The 17,624-nt window shown below is 40.4% G+C and overlaps 1 protein-coding gene across 1 annotated transcript; it reads right to left on the reverse strand.

Moving 5' to 3' along the window:
- Window positions 1-261: 261 nt before the first annotated feature.
- On the reverse strand, window positions 262-16,520 carry LOC306934892 (sacsin-like; the record flags this gene model as incomplete). Its single annotated transcript, XM_079517701.1, has 7 exons — window positions 262-11,279; window positions 11,508-11,596; window positions 12,209-13,667; window positions 14,880-15,026; window positions 15,166-15,277; window positions 15,549-15,636; window positions 16,507-16,520. 7 exons carry the CDS (start codon window positions 16,518-16,520, stop codon window positions 346-348), a joined length of 12,843 nt encoding a protein of 4,280 aa, XP_079373827.1. The 3' UTR covers window positions 262-345.
- Window positions 16,521-17,624: the final 1,104 nt, after the last annotated feature.

Below are 17,624 nucleotides of genomic sequence, written 5' to 3' on the forward strand. Positions count from 1 at the left end.
TCCGACTAACCATGCCACCCTCTCCCCTTACATTCTGAAAATAAATCACAAATCTGAAAATGAAACAGGCAAAAGATATATGAGTGTTTACATTTATTTTGTTAAATTCCAGTATTACCATCTCCAAATAACAAAAGTTATCAAGTAGAAAAATATATGAACTTGATCAATCAATGTTAAATGTTTCACGTTTCTTTCATAATTTCATCTCAAAGAAAAGTGTAATTTTTTGGTCTGTCTAAGTATTTATTTTGTTTACAAAGTGATAAATCAGATCACAATATGTATCGTTAACAAACAGTATCTTCTTACTTAACTAACATGTTAAGCCTACCATCTTGAAGCTTAATTGACATATGCCTCTATTTGACTGAGAATCTCTGATGCCAGCTCCAGTGCTCGAGTTGCATTCTCTGGCTTGAACTGCCCGTTGGGAATGAGGGGAGCAGGGTGAGAGCTTGGATACTGAGTCTTCTTGGCGTCGACTCCCAGCAACTGTAGTTCTTCTACAACCTGCCGCAAATTAATGAAACAGGAAGTTTTTTCTGCGAGTTGAGTAATTGAGCAGTTGTTGACCTGTTGACCTGTTCTTTTGTACTCTGCAGCAATGAGAGCCTTTTCCACAGCTTGATGGACCATGAACAGACACCACTCCGTGCTCCCACCGCTAGTGACTTTGTGAGCAGCTGTGAGATCACAGCGAGCCTGTCTGCACCAGCGCTGGGCCTCCTCTCTGTTTGGTCTCGGGACATTTCCATGATGTGTCCAAAAGTTATAACTGTATGAACGGTAGTCTCTATAGAATCTCTCTCGACCACGTCTGTGGCGCCTGGCTTCCTGATCCCACTGCTCAAAGAAGTCTCTGTAATTTGTGTTCCACCTTGGATGGGAGTGTCTGAAATTTGTGTTCTGCTCTGGATGAGAAGAATTTGATGTTTTGCCTGTCATCAGCCCATCGATTCTGTTCTGCATGTACTTGAATGCTTCAGTGGCGAGCTGTTCATACTCTGGGTTTTTGTCCGGATGCCATCTCAGGTACAGGCGTTTAATGGCCTTCCGCCTGTCCTCCTCAGGAAGAGTCCAGATCTCTGCCAAACATTCATCAATTTCTTTTTTGGCTCCTTCAAGTGTTGTGGGCACTGGCCTTGTATATGAGTTACTTGTAGATGATGCTTGTGAAGTATGTGGCACAGAGTCTACTTGCACTAATGGCTTTAATTCCATGCAAGTTGGCTTCCTCTCCTGTTTTGGCTTCTTCTCTCGTTTAAACTGACATAGATCGAGAGAGCCGACTTCAATGACCTCTTCTTTCCCGATCTGTATTTTGTATCGGCGTGAATATTGTCCACCAGCAGGCTCTGGCAGCTTTTCAACAATAACTGCATAAATGTACTCATCGTCTGAAGCAGAGTCAGTATAGCCAACGTATTCCCCTTCTTCAAAGTTATTGATGAAGCTCATATCTAGGGAATCCTGCCATTCCTCAGGGATCGCCATCCCAGGGGCAGGTGCATCAAAAAGGAAGTTTTGAGTTTCACCACTGTCATGAATTTCGTTCTTAGCCAGTGTTTTCTGAACCTCCTGCAGTGTGTCACACATAAGTAGCTGTCCAAGAACTGGTAGGTGGATTGAGGCAATTGTATTATCCAAGAGAGCATTGATCTCTTTAGTCAGTGTCATGTTGACTTCGTTCATCATTTTAAGATCCGTGATGTCACTGTGTTTCAAGTAGAAAGTGCAAACTTCTTGTCCCTTTTTGACATAGACCTCTGTTTCAGACTTGGTGTCATTTAGCGGTTGTTGATCAAACCAAAGCTCTGTTTTAAGGCTTTTGCAGCAGACCATCTGAATGCTGCCAAACATTTGCTGACACATGTTAGTTGCGTCTTCTTGTGTAATTTTACCCTTTGATTCCGCTCTGATGAGACAGATAAGTCCATGTCTGAAGTGTATTGAGGAGAGATGCATCTCAAACCATCCACTAAAATCACAGCTGGCTCTATCACAAAGTAGCATGTGTGAATCCACCACCTTCTCTTCAGTATGTCGAGAGAGCATTTTGGGCTGAATATCCTTTGGTAGCAACGGCAGCAGTTGATGATGTTCATAAATATCACTGACCGAATGGCATTGGTCAGTGATATTGAGGTTTTCGAGGAGGTGTATTTTGTTCTCCAATGCTCTTTCTAACCTGTTTGCCTGGAACACTGTGTCATTGAAGTAGAGCATGTTTGAGGGGTACAGCCTACCATCTTTTGAAGGAAGGTGTAAAACCTTTGGTAGTTTAAGGGCTGATTTTGCTTGATTTTGAATTAGCTGAAACAGTCTCTTCACAGCATGTTTGGTAGTTATCCGCTGGTTTCCATTGAGAGTTTGTTTATCACGGGACTCAGTGTAAATTGCTTCAAGGACATTGCAATACTGCAGTGCTGTTGGCTCCTCATTAACACCAATTATTTTGAAGAACTCTGCATAGAGGGCATCCTTTCCAGGGATTTTGTACAAATAGGGCCTGAATTCCAGGTCACTTTGGAGTCCTAGAGAGGTCTCTTCAGTTTTCACCAGTTTTGTGTCGTTTTCAACCAGCACAACAGGGAGGCCAGTCAGTGAATGGCTATCAAAAGTATTCGTTTGTAGATAGGCATATGAAAGACGAAACACTTCAGCACGAGTTTTGATCAAGTCATTAGTTTGACACAGTACGTGACAGATGTTGCTGATGTTTGTGGTGACGCATAGGCCAGGTGGCCTTTCAAGGGCTCCATGAGCCACCATTTGCATTTTCTCTTTCTTTGACCAGTAGTCTGGTAAAGCTATTATTGGCATTGAAGTCCAAATCAGATGTTGATCCCTGATCACTTCATCACTTTCAATCAAAGATCCTCTGATTGCAACAGCAGTTCTCTCAGCTACAAGTGGCTGATGGTAGTCACACAGTTCTTTACCAATTGCTTTAGGAAAAATGAATTTGATGTCAGCAACTTTCTCCATCAGTTTGCTCGGTTGTGTCAAGGCTGTTTTCAACAGTTTTAATGACTTCCGTTTCAGCTCCTTAAGTTCAAATTGGCCTTTTGCCTCTCTTTCTATTTGGTATGCAAAATCTACTATGTCCTCCTTTGACACAACATGTTTCATTCCAAGTGCTTTAAGCAGTTCTTTCACTTGCAACTGCTGGGATGCATTGAACTCATTCCAAAAGCTTTGAGGTACAAATTTGTCTTGAGGCAACATCATCTTGTACATTTCCACACTTTCATCAAAATAGTAGGACACTTTCTCCAAGTTCCCATGGGCACTCTGAATCAATTTCACATCCTTCATTGAATACATTATTTTGTCCTGATGCTCATTATAGTTGTGAGCATGCTGTACTGATAACAACATTTTGAAACAGTGAAGAATCTGTCTCTCTGTAAGGTTGTGTAGGACAGGCAAGATGAACTTCATAAAGAAGTCCAAGTCAGATAGGATTTGGATGTTCAGACATCCAGACAGTGCCTTATTCTCAAGATTGTACTTGAGAAAAACTGTATTTCTGTGATGCTGCATGAACAGAGCTGGGAATTCTCCTATTGAGATTGAGGTCATGTTGAGGATAAATACCTGTCCAAGATTATCAAGCAGCACTCGCTCACCATGTATGGTTTCGAATAACGGCAAGGATGTGAGCTTTCTCTGATAATCCTGTTTGTTTTTGGACATTGATATTCCAGATTGTAAAACACATTGAAGTTTTCTTAATTCTTCGTCAGAAAGGTGGCGAAACTCACAATGATTGAGATTGTAGACTTCATCTAATACAGCATTTGCATCATTTATATTCATTAGTTCAGGGTATAAAAGTGAACGTACACCGTGCACCTCAGCGTAGAATAACCCATTAAGCTTTGTGGAGCCAAGTTTAAAGAGAATGCTTGATATGTCCCCTTCTGTGCCAACATTAATCACATGTGGCATGTCTTTGATTGATTGGAGAAAGGGTCTGTTATTTAACCTTGGACACACAACAGTTATTATACAACAGTCACAGAACAACTCCTTGACAGTACTCAGTGTCACATCGTGTGATGATGTGAGTTGGCTTGTGAAGAATTGCCAAAGTTCTTTCAGCCACTTCTGTATTGCCTCATTTGGGACATGGAGGTTAGTGCTTGGATCAACTGCACAGTCTTGCAGGAACCTCTGAAGTAAAGGTTTTACATACTTCTCTGACATGGGAATTGTCAAATTGTGGAGAAAGCCTCCTTGTCGTAGAATCTCCTGGTGGTCCAAATTAATACGGTAATGTGCAAAATCTGCCTCATACCCAGAGAACAAGCCATCATATCTTGACATCAGCTTGGGAGATTTACAATTGAACACTCTTAGAACTTTGTCTTTTGTTAGAAGAAGTGGAAGCCCATTGATTGAACTACAGTTGTCTTTGTTGATATCTGTCAAGCAGAACTGTAACAGCATGGAGCATCTGCCCTCATGTCTAATCAGAGTGTGTGAGATAGGTAAAGGTAAACCCCTCTCCGTTTGGTTCGAATCATTGAGTGTTTTTTCTCTGAGGAAATTCCGCACAGTTGAAGCACTGACTGCATTCAATTCAATTTCAGCAGTTTTGAAACCATCCCAAATTTCTGACATTTTTCGGGAGAAAGGCACTAACTTCATTCCAAGATCCTCTAAAATGGAATTCATATTGGTGCTCCGTGGGTCTATCAAGTAAGGTGCATTAGTCAGTTCTGTCTTTCTGACAGTACAAAAGTCAAAAGAAATCTCTGTAGCTGTCCGATGTGCAACTTTCTTTACTGAACTCCGTACCACTGGAATAACATCAAGTGCTTTCTCATTTATTGATCGATAAACATCTTGTACCATCCCATGCCAATCTTGAGAAATGTCTTTTGAGACGGTTGGGAAAAAACTCAAGTAGGAGCTATCAAGAACTGTCCATGAAAACTCATCAGTTGCAGGACAAACTTTCTGTTTTTTAATGCTACCACGGAGGAAATGAATTAGTTCTGCATACAACGGAGCTATGACGTCCTGTTTTAAAGACTCATTCCAATTTGTTTTCAGACTTTGGCCATCTGCTTTCCAAAGGTCCCTCCTGGAGGAATCGACCTCAAAGTTTCCATTGACATGTATTGGAAGTCCAGTTTTGCCTGGCAGAGGAAGTGAGCAAAAGACTCGTCCAGTGAATGCTCCCATTCTGACTGGCTTAGGATGCACACGTGCAGCTAGTGCTGCTTGGGGTATAATGTCTGAATGTTTCCTCTCTTTCCCAATGCTGCTTTTGGAGGAGCCAAACTGATCTGCAATGACCCATTTGCTTTGTAGTTGATCATTGGTTGAAATGCTGACACCATAAATTGCTTTGTATGGTGTTACTTGTTTGGCAGATTGTAGTGCCATGCAGAGATGCTTTTGAAAAGAACATCGGTCTTCATTGCTCTTCTCTGAGAGATGTTTTTCAACTGTGAAGGTTGTGCGGAGGTCTTGCGAGTCCTCGTTTATTTCATGGAATTGTATTTTGCGGATGTTTTTCAGAAACAGGATCAATCCTTCTGGATCTTCAGACAGGGCTTTGGACAACTCAATCATATCCTGATTAGTCACTCCCTGGTTTGATATTTTGGAGTTATTTGCCATGACACCTGTTCTAAGAGGCAATCTGAACATGGTGCCATCTTCAAGTGCAAATTGATCTGGAAGAAATGACTTGTAGACATCATCATACATCTCCTTAAAAATCTTTGCTAGTTTGTAACCACATCCAGCAGGTTGCTTCCCTGCAGAAGCTTCAATGTACTTCTGATTTGGATCAGAAATGCAGAGTAATTTATCACCAGTCATAATTGAAGGGCAATCAGTCAAATGGTAAACAGAGTTGAATCCAAGACCGTATTTTCCTGTTTTGCCTTGAATGTCATGTTTCCCACCTTCTCCTAGCTGCTGAATTCCTTTCAGATCTGCATCAGAAAACACCTTGTTGTTGTACACACATAGTGCCGGGCCCTGTAGCTGGTTCCATGTCTTCCCAAATGTTTTCTTCGTGCCATGCTGCCTTTTGTCCCAAACGAAGTGGATTTCTGTTGCCTCTGCATCATCTGCATTTTGGATGAGCTCTTTCAGGATATCCTTCTTGGCTGGATAAGCTGAAATTATGTTTTTAATTCGGACAGTCAATTCCTCTCGCTGTTCAAACTCAAAGGCAAAGGGTGAGATGTCGTCCACTAAATGATCTTGCAGAGTTTGATGCCTGGTTGTCTTAATTCCAAAATAGCGAGCCATGACACGTGGGATATTCTCATGGCACAAAGTGACAGCTGTAGTGACCGGCATCCAGGGGCTGTCATTGAAATATAGTTTGCTTGCAGGTCGTAAAACACCATGTTCATTAGGTATGAAGCAGTCACTTAGATTTTTCTCTTTAGCTTCATACAATCCAGTGTTTATTGTTAGGCAAATTTTGAGATCAGATTTTGGAAGGGGGTTGGATCCATGGAGAGTTTGCAGTGTCTTCAGTACAGTGAGACACTGATCAACTGTGAATTTATTTTCAACACCCACACATTCCCACAGTTTTGTGAAGCAACTGAAGCCTCTTGGAAGCTCATGGAGATATGGTTTTGCTTCAAATTCTGCATTTTTGGCCACAGAGTTCACAAGCTCAAACTTGTCCCCAACCAGAATAAACGGGAATGAATGTGCAGTCTCTGAAATGAGTTTAGAATCCCCCAAATTGTAGAGCCACTGATCCAGAAACTTGTAGCATTCAAAGGCTATTTTGTGAAGTGTAGACTTGGAATTGTTGAAGGATTTTGTTTCCTTACAAGCTTCTTGCAGCTGTTGAAGTACAGTCTCAGGTCTCAAGTCACAACTTTGATTAATTCCCAAAATGTGGAGGACTGGATCAGCACTGTGCAGGTTCAGATTTGCATGATCGACCACAGGATGTATCATGCTTACAAGGGAGCAACATTCGTCACTAAAAACATCAACAGGCTTCCAAAGTTTCACCATTTGGTCTTTTCCACTGATTGGAGGAAATGCGGGAATAAATTCTGTATTCCTTAGTCGAGCCCAGTAGGGAGAGTCCTCCTCTTTATCGGAACTCCTCAGAACTTCAAGGATGCACTTCAGATGTCCGTAGGCTTTTCTTTTGTCTTTTCTCCAAACACTGGTGATTTTGACAACTCTGTCCAAGATGTCTTCCAATGGGAGTTGGTGATTTAGCATTCCCAATTCCAGAAGCCGCTGAATCCTTTTGGGGGAACAAAAGTCACTTTCAGTTCCTCCAAGCAAGCGTCCTTCGTTATTATCAAACAGGCAGGCTACTTTCCCTGATGGATTCACAAGCTTCTTGATATACTGGAGCTGTCCACTCTGTGTGGGAATGCATGGATAACACTTAAGTAGGTTGTCAATTGGCTCACTGTTGAGGTCAATAGCATGCAGCACAAGGGCATTTCTACTCTCAGGGTCCATGGTAGTCAGGTTGTTAAACACCACTTCATTGTAAAACTTTTCCCAGTTCCACGTTCTGCTCTGTATAGCCTTTTCCATGCCAGCATGTCTGAAGCTGTTTCTCACCCACAGTGGAAGAGGAATGACATGGTTAGGTGCCTTTACATAGCTCTGACACATCTTTATAGCAAGCCTGCCAATCCTTGTGTCCTCTTCAATGCTTTGATGTAAAAATATAGCCTTGTCGATTGAGCACCAATGTTTACCATCATTGAAGAGCTTGCTGGAGTTCTGGATTATAGCAGAGTAAAATGCATCTACCAGAGGCATGAAAGTATCACTCACTTTCTCACCATCAGGCCAAAAGGTGTGATAACAGTAACTTTCCAGCTCCTCATTTTCAGCCATATTCTTCAGGGTTAGAAGTACTGTGATATATGCCGTGGCTGTAGGATCCTTAAGAAGAGCTTGGTTCCAGTGATGTTTTACTCCAGTCTCCCATAAACCTTTGCGATTGGAAGTTACAGCAAATGCTCCGTTTATATTAACCGGAAGGCCAGTGTGAATGGAAAGAGGGAGGAAGCAAAATGCCTGTCCAACTAGATCAGTCTGTGATGTGACCCATTTCTTGGTTTTTGGATCATTGTGCAAGGGTACAGCAATTCCCCCGACAGGCAAAGAGAATTTGGCTTTCTTGTCATCTTTAAGGGCCATTTGTAAGGACTCCTCTGTCCCGAAGCAATTGTACAGAAGCCAGGCCTGGATGTTAGAGCCATCACAATGTTGGGCTATTTCGGCAATGCTGACCGTGCAGCAGTCAATTACTTCTTTACATTTTTCATCAAGTTTCATCAGTTTTTTCTGAGCGTCACGCTGCTTTAATGTATGGATTTCATCTGGAATCGCCGTGTTTTTCAAAACCTTTTTTGAAACTGTGAAAATGTTTTTTATATGGCCATCTGTTGGAGGAGTTGGAGCATTGTCTGCAATGTTTTGTAGAGATATGGTGCTGACGTTCTTCAGAAACAGCAGGTGAGTTTGTGAATTGTTGGCAAAGTGCTGCTGGAAGGCGACAATTCTTTGTTTATCATACACCTTTGTACAGATTTCAGATTTGAGAGCCTCTTCAGGTGTCCGGAAAGGTAGTTTGATAAGAGTACCTGAGTAGAGAGTAGGAGTATTTGCTTTGGATAAATTGCAATCAAAAATGCGTTCATACGGTCTGAACTGACCAGAAAACCAATGCAAGAGTCGCTGTTGAGAGAGGTCCAGCTTGATTCCAGGATTTGTTTTGCTTTTGATATGCTTTGCCAGGTGGTTGACATTTGGATCAAGAATGAGAAGATGGTTGCCACTAAGGATGGAGGGAACATCAGTCACGTGATATACAGTGTTAAATCCAAGTCCAAACTTGCCAATTTTCTCAACCATGTTAGCCTTTGACGCGGCTCCTACCCTGACAATGTTTCCCCAGTCATCTTCTGTAAATAGCTCATTATTGAATGCCCAGAGACATGGCCCTTGGCAAAGAGACATGCCAGGGTCAATCAGACTTTCAGGGGGGGCATTGTGCACTCTGAAATCAACCATGAACTTGCAGTCCTTTGCACGAGCATCCTCAGCATTTTGTATAAGCTCTTTGAAAATGTCATTTTCTTCATCATATTCATTAAGAATGTTCTTAATCCTCGTGGTTATGGGTTCATGCTGCCCACATTGTTCTATTCCCACTTGTTCTGGACTGAGAATTCGGGTGCTCAGAAGTGGAACATTCAGCCATTCCGCAGTTGCTTTTGGTACCTGCTCATGGATCACATAATATTCTTCCTCATCCTTATTAAGCGAATCCAATCCCTCTCTGCTTATGTCACAGAAGACTGTTGTTGACAGTGGCTTGAGGGTAAATCGGTCAGCCTCTACCCTGACGGGCACCGGCATATCACCACTAACAAACTTCTTCTCTCTCCACATCCAGTTAAGAATAGATATTGAGACATTCAGCTCTGATGAACTTGCAACATTATCTTTCCTTCCATCAATGCTTTGCTTGATATCATTAAGTATACCCATTATTTCTTCATCTGAAAGGCTCGACCTTAGTCCAAACTCGCTCAACAATCTCTTATATGGTAGAAATTCTTTTGGCACCTTCTTAATGTAAGAGCTAAGATCTAGATTAGGTGGGTAGTCAAGAACAAGATCCCGTGGGGAAACAAACTGGTTGTGGGTCCATAGCCAACATTCATCATCCGTCATCACTTTTTGGAAAGCAGAAATGTTATCTTGCACGTGTTTGTAAATGCTGTGCAACTTCCTCTTGAAGTTGGTATCTGTGTTTGGAGCCTTCATTGTCTGTGTCATGGATCTCAATGCTGACAAATTCTCTTTCACCTTCTCAGGAGGGGGTACGTGCTTGAGACCAAGTTTGGTACCAACATTCTCACTGACCTCCCCTGTCAGAGGCATTACATGCCCAACAATGTCCTCGTACATTGAATGCCTTACATCATTTGGGCAGAACAGGCCTTTTCCTTTGCCCTTATTGAGTTTGTTCTCATCACCTGGTTTGACACATGGGATCCATTGTAACACAGAGAGACATTTAAGCTGCTCTTTTGAGAAATTGGCCAGCAAATCATTGGTATTTAGCAGTTTTAAAAGCACCTCAGACCTTTGAACAGCTTCCTTTTCTGAGTGTGAATGCAATTTTTCAATCTGTGTGGCAGCTTGCAACAAGAGGTTTGGAGTGACATCACTCATTTTTGTCAGCAATCCAAGAACTTTTAAGCTCCCAAGCATCTGCGGGGTCTTTGTATAAACAGATGGAGGAAAGAAATCTGATCCAAAAAGAACTTTGAATTCTTTTATTCCTGGATCAAAGAAGCTTGAGGTACTTTTCAGCTCTCCATTCATTTCAATGAATTTCAATTCTTTCAATTGCCTTTTCAAAGCATCATTCTGAGAGAAAAGGATGTTGCCATGTTTTAGAATCCAAGTCATGACTTTAACTACATTTTCTTTGCCAAAATCCCTCCTTTCAATTCCATCAATTAGGAGGCCAGTTGCTTCAGCTGTATTCAAGAGAACAATATTGAGCAGTCGAAGGAGTCTGCGATCAGCCTCAGTAGCACACTGTACAACTGTATCAGGCATGGGGAGATCTGTTGGTATTTGTGGACTTGAACTTAAAAGTACAGCTTTTTTTGAATGGACGGCAACACATGTTCCGTCCATGGTTTGGAAAATAGGCAACTTTGACAGAACATTTTTCTCAGTGACTGTAAGAGAATCCAAACTAGAGAGATAATCTTTGAGTTCTTCCCTTTCTCCGTGAGAGAGAGTCTTGATTTGATTGACAAAATGCTGACAATCTAAGTTCAAAAACAGTTGCATGACACTCCTTGGAGATGGGTTCAAGACGTAAGTGTCAAGGTCCTCATGCTTCAGCCAGTCATTGTCTTTCACAACTGTTCCACCAACCTTTTTTACAATTTGAACAATTTGGTCCGGCAAGACGGTTTGTTTGGTCTGCTGGAAAATTAGGGTTGTGTTCTGTTGTAATCTTGCAAGTTGTACAGTATGCTTGACATCATCTCTTGGTTTGATGGGAATTAATGGCATGCCATTGAAAGAGCTTAGATCTCTGAAGTGAGTATTGAGAAACTTCCAGAATTCTTGGAGCCACCCTGAGGGTGGATGCAGATTATTGCCAATCTCCCAGGTAACATGCGTTTCCTTTGTCTGTTTCCAAGCCTTTGGCAAATACCTCTTTGCATATTCAGCCACATCATTTGCATTGATGTTGAATGTCTTGAACAAATCTGGAATGAATGAATGAATGAATAAATGAATCAGTCAGTCAGTCAGTCAGTCAATCAATCAATCAATCAATCAATCAACCAGAGTGTGTGTGTGTGTGTGTGTGTGTGTGCTTGCGTGTGCGTGTGTGTGCATGCGTGTGCGTGTGTGAAAAATAATGTTGGAACTATACATTGTAATGTAATGGAATAATTATTAAATCAAAGCATTGTACAAAATGACATCCTTACGTGTTGTGGCTAGCTCTTTCAGGTGAGAAAGGCAAGGTGTACTCAGATCACTGGGAATGAAGAGATTTTTGCAGCCTGGCAGCAGCACTCTGTAGAGCAAGAGTTCTTAATTAGAACAATGGCCTGGTTTCCCAAAGGACACATGGTGTAAGAGGTATGGTGTAGCACATGCTCAGATGCTCTCTAGGCCGCACACAGAAGCCTGTGAACATAGACATTCCGTGCATAGATGTGCCACGCAATGGTAGGCCTCAGGCCTGAGGCCTGGTATGGTAGGCCTCAGGTCTACCATTCTGAAATTTTATTTAATAATATTTGATTATATATATATATATATATATATATATATATATATATATATATATATAGTAAAGAGAGCCTACTGAGGCCTGAGGCCTACCATTGCGTGGCACATCTATGCACGGAATGTCTATGTTCACAGGCTTCTGTGTGCGGCCTAGAGGGCATGTGTCCTTTGGGAAACCGGGCCATGACAATAAAAGGTGCTCTACTAGAACTGGGAATGACTACTGTAATGTTGTAGTTTCTATATAGCATTACACCATGACTGGTAATAATAATAATAATAATAATAATAATAATAATAATATCTGGAAAAGTCGCAATTTTGAAAAATTGTTTTTTAGTGTGCAACCACACTAATAATAATAATAATAATAATAGTAATAATAATAACTTACCTTGGAAATTCATTGCTATCAATGAAAGCAATGTCCTCTTCTTTATCTGTGAAAGATCTGAAAGTCCCATCACTGAGTGGAAGGAGCTGAAGGCCCTCAAGTTCTCTGTATTGTCCATCACTCAGAATGTATTCCAGAAGCAAGAGCTTGTCCTCTTTGGAGATATGATGCAAACCATTTCTGTGGAGAGCCGCCCGTAAGAATGATGGTGTTGCATGCCTCAATGGAATATGCTGTTGATAGGCATCCTTAATAGCTCTTGCAACACAGTCTGGTAGTGTGACAAGATTTTCTCCATAGGAAACCAGAATCCTCTTAATGGCGGACACTATTTCAGTGCTTGTTGATTCTGTTGAATGACTGCATGGGAGCAAAGCTTCTGAAAGACTGACAAACTTTCTTTCATCTGCTGCAAGAGAGAGGACAGCAACATTCTGCCTGAATAGGCGTTGAATGACATCCAGTGCAATTTCATGCCATTTGTCTTTGTGCTGCATCTGGCTGATGTCTGGCCAAAGATCATATACAGAGGACGCAGGTAGTGCATTGTCTTCGGCTAGTTTTACAGCATCTTGGAGGATCCTGAGGTATGCATGTGGGAGAACATATTTTACCAGCAATTCATTCCACTCAGCTGCTTCATCATACTTCTGGTCTTCCTCCTGCCACTTGATGTGTCTTCTGTTGTCTGTGAGGCCAAAGCATGCATTCACATAAACCGGGAGTCCAGTCTTGTTGGATTCGTTGTTCGGTAGTGGCAGAAAACAGCTCAGCCTACTGTCATTAGAGCGTCTCTGCTGATCACATAGAAATGCCAAGTCAACTTGAGGACGAAAGCACAACTTCGTTGCTAATGCATCAAGCTTTGCTATGTGGCCTTCTTTCATGCAACAAGATGTGACGAGCCACTTCTTTGTCTCTTTGCAGCCTTCTGAAGAAATGCTTATGTGTTTGAAGCTTGTTGAGCCTTGGATGGCTAAATCATCTGACTCCAAAACAACATCTGTGGCGTGTGATGAGGTCACTTGAACTTTGACTTTGATGTTAACTTTGAACTTTGACTTTGAGTTGTCTGGCTTGACATGGATCAACGACACAGATGTAACATTTTTCAGAAAGAGTGGGCTCAAGTCTGCATCTGAAAGGAAGCTGTCGAAAAGCTGGGTGACTCTATTGGTGTCATACACATTATCAGAAATCTCTGATGCTTCAATGCGCAAGGGGAATCTGAAAAGTGTCCCATGAAAGTGCTGGTCTCCTGTGATGTTTTCCCATGTCTGCTTGCTCACAAGAGGAATGATGTCTTTAAGGGGGTGCAATTGGTCACGTAAGGTCATTAAAGCTTCCTGGTCTTCTGTATCAGACAAAGACCATCGAATGCCTCCAATTTCTTTTCCAAGTAGTTTCTCTTGGGGGTCTAGCAAGCCAATGTGTCCTGCACTGAATATACATGGTACATCTGGAAACATAAATAAGGTATGCTAAATTATATTGTTTTAGCTTGATGTTGCAATAAAAGTATCCATCACAATATTTACCTACAGTATACACACCTTTTGACTAATTTAATAATCTTACCCAAACTTTGTGGGATAAAAAAACATAATAAAAGAATAATAATATATCTTACCCTTTTAAGCATTTAAAAAGAAACAGATATATGAATATCATGTCTGCAACATTATGGTAACCACATTATATTTACTGTAATGCTTTTAATCTTAAAGATTTTTGTAATACTAATTTCTTTCTGATTGAACATTTTAATTTAGTTCATTAAAGAGCTGAAGAGAAACACTGGAAACACCCTAGCAATTAGGTATTACTACAAGTAAGACGCGCGAACGCGGGAAGCGAACGCAGCTCGTAAATTGCAATAACAACAATTAGAATAAATTACATACTTTTTTTTTTTTTTGCGCGTGTGTATTTATTTGTGTGTGATACAGCTGCGCCCTCTGGTGGCGGGCGGGTGCACTGTCAGACAGACAGACAGTTCTGCCCGGGTTACATAGTAATGGCTCACTGGAGTTCGCAATCAGAATATTTAACACTTGTTTACGTGTGTGTGTGTGTCTGATTAAAAATATATACTCCTGTAGTGTGAAATACTTCGAAATGGCTCGCCGACAACTTTAAAACTCCTAGTCTGTAGGGTTACTCATGCTATAAAAGCCAACTTCAACACTACGGTATGTTAAATTCTATTGGCATATATATAATATGTAATATTAGTGGATAACAATTTTGATATATAGTAGTAGTCATGATGATTTGGTCTATAACCAGAACATAATTTGAATTACATATACTGAGTTTGAATTGTGAAAACTGAATACAGTTACAGACCAAATTCATTCAATTTAATAATATTACATCCAGTTAAAAAAAAGCAGCTGATAACCACTGTTACCCAATATTTGAGGTTTTATATCTTTATTTGACCCACAGTTTCAGGGTTGACCCTATACAGTTTCATATACTTGTGCAACAGAAATTAATCAATTTATCGATTGCCAAAATCGTCTCCAGTGTTAGTTTGTTCAGTAACAGAGGTCTATCCGTCTCTTCAGCTGTTTAATGAACAGAAAATAACTTTTCAGCTTCAAATTGTGTTCGAGTTTCAATTTTGTCTGCTCTGTTTTATTTATTAAGAGTAGCATTGTTTTACCTGTTATGTGATAAACAGAGTTGAAGCCGATCCCAAATCTCCCAACTTTGTTTGGATCGTTGCGCTTGACACTCCTTCCTGTGCTCTGAATGCCTTTCCAGTCTTCAGCAGTGAAAACAGCATTGTTGTAGGCATAGAGAGCAGGGCCTTCAAAAATATTTAGTCTTTATATATTTAGTATTTCTTTGATTCTCAAAACTGGTCTAGATGATATTTTTCGATAACTGGCAAAGATGAGCTTTGAAATGTTTGACAATAAATAGAATTCTCAGAAAGCCACACATACCTTGGTATTTCCCCAGGTCATCAGTCCAAAGGGTCTCTGTACCGTAGCTCCTCTCATCATGGATGAAAATAACTTCAGATGCTTCAGCATCATCAGCATTTTGGATCAGCTCCTGTTCAGACCATTGCAAATGTCATAATCAAATTATATAAATCAAATATAATATTGAACTGAGATGAATAATAGTAATATTAATAACAAAATACATTTTACATTAAATTCAGGTGAATTAGAGGTGCAGGTAAATATGTACAAGAAAAAAATACACTATTCATGTAATAATGTATTTTACATAGCCATTTAAAAACATGCAATATGTAATTCTGTTAAATGTCAGAAATGTAATACGGTTGTAGCAGAATGTTGATGTGCACTGGTCCCACCTTCAAAATTTGTCCACCATCAGGATATCTGCGTAGAATATCTTTCAGGTAGTCAATGAATGGAGGTGCTGTTGCACCAAACGCATTTCTAAACAGAAAAACATGATTAGGCTTACTAATTACAATGAAAACACTACAGTGTACTGTATGTGTCACAACATTACATTGAGCTTCAATTACATTTTTCTACCAAACCACTCTGTTTGCACCAATCTCTCCGTGCACAAATAGTAATGCATGCCATAGTAGGAAATACAACATTGCATCCATGCAACTGTCCCATGTACACTGCATACTTTTATGAAAATACATTCTTGTTACCTACTGCTTGCTGTGTTTTGTTTTCTGTTTTTTTTTGTGGCGCTAGAGTGCTATTGTCAATCTAAAAAGTACATTAGCATTAAAAAGTTTGTAATCACCCAGCAAGGTTAATCGATAGCAATTGATACTTGTATTCATAAATATATTGACAAGTCATGTTGCAATGTTGCAAGTTGCAATATTACTACTAGAAATGAGCATCAGGGTTTTGAGCTCTACAGTATAGTGTTGTTAGCCAAGCTGTCGGGCCACAGTGAATTTACGTAGGTGGAGCGCTTCTTGCCTTTCCTGACATGGGTTGGCTGACTTGGCTCCCACAGTGTCAGTTTGCTTGCCACTAGTTCCTGGTGTCTGATGCTGTAGTGTGCCCTGTAGTGTGCCCTTCTCTCTCTGACTTTGTCTGTGACCTGTGGTAGGTCCCCGTGGAGGACCACATTCCTGATGTGATCAGTCCATGTGACACTGATAATTATCTTACAATAAATGCACGGCATAGCACCGTTTTCAGAAGGCATTATTTTAGTTAACGATAAACACTTTTGGGGTAAAAACATTTTGGAACTATTTTGAAGTAGCTTGATTCTTTATTTACATATTTGATATTCATTTGATCAGACACACGCGGCACGCCTCCTACTGTTCAAACTCCATGTTGACTCATTGAAAACCCCCTGGCTTGGGTGACTGATATTGATTTTGATTAGTTAATGAATTGTTTATCAATGAAATCCATTGAAAGACAGATGGATACAGAGATTTGTGCCACTCTGCACATCACTCCGACTCCGCCTCTGTGGTAATATATACGCCGATCGGTCAAACGGTTCTCGAGATATGCTGTAATGCGCAGGAAAGTCAGACACACACATGGTCTGACATTTGCAGACAGACACATCCGTGAAGTCCATGCATGAAATATTAAAAAAGGACAATATCAGTCACCATGGAGTTTGAAAATGAATGAGATTATAGGTAGGAGAAAGTGCGTCTGATCAAATGTGCAAATATTGAATCAACTGTCTGGTATACATACACAAATGTCAGAAAATTGTTTAGGGAATTTGTAGTGACTTTTTAGGATAATAAGAGAGACGTGCCGTTCTGATTCTGATCAAGGTTTTTCGGGTGCATGTGTTTGGTCTGACATACTAACAATCCTACAGTCATGAGTCTGACCGACACCCTACCAAAAACCTAACCTTACAGGATGCCACAGGTTAGTTTTAACCTGCCACGTTTTTTCGAGGTCCTAAACAAAAATGTGGCTACTACTCCTAAGCCTCAGCCAAGGTTCAGCATCAAAATTTGCACACACAGAAATGTAATCATCACAGACAATATTAAAATTGGAATATGTATCACACTATATATTTAAAATTGTTTGTTTATTTGATTAATTGATTGGCAAAAATAGGGAATTATCATGAGGCCCTAAACGAATGTTTTGTTTGTTTGGTGGGTTGGGCCGGCCGACATTATTGCTTAGTTCCATTTCTAAGAAATATGCAAAGTTTATTATATGAAGCTTAAAGGACAACTTTAGTTTTTTTCAACCAAGGTTCATGTTTTAGGTTGTTATGAGAGAAAGTTAAAGATGAGTGTTCTTTTTTTTTTCATTTGCTGCTTTCTTTCGTTTTAGGGATTTTAGCTGTTTTTGACAGGGGGGCGGGCATTCGAGCATGGGGCTAAATATGCATTTATTTTACAAGATATTATGGCGATTTATTTTTGTATTATTTACTATAGTCCTAATAA

The sequence above is a fragment of the Electrona antarctica genome, assembly GCF_951216825.1.
Source record: "Electrona antarctica genome assembly, chromosome: 13".
Classification (NCBI taxonomy): Eukaryota; Metazoa; Chordata; class Actinopteri; order Myctophiformes; family Myctophidae; genus Electrona; species Electrona antarctica.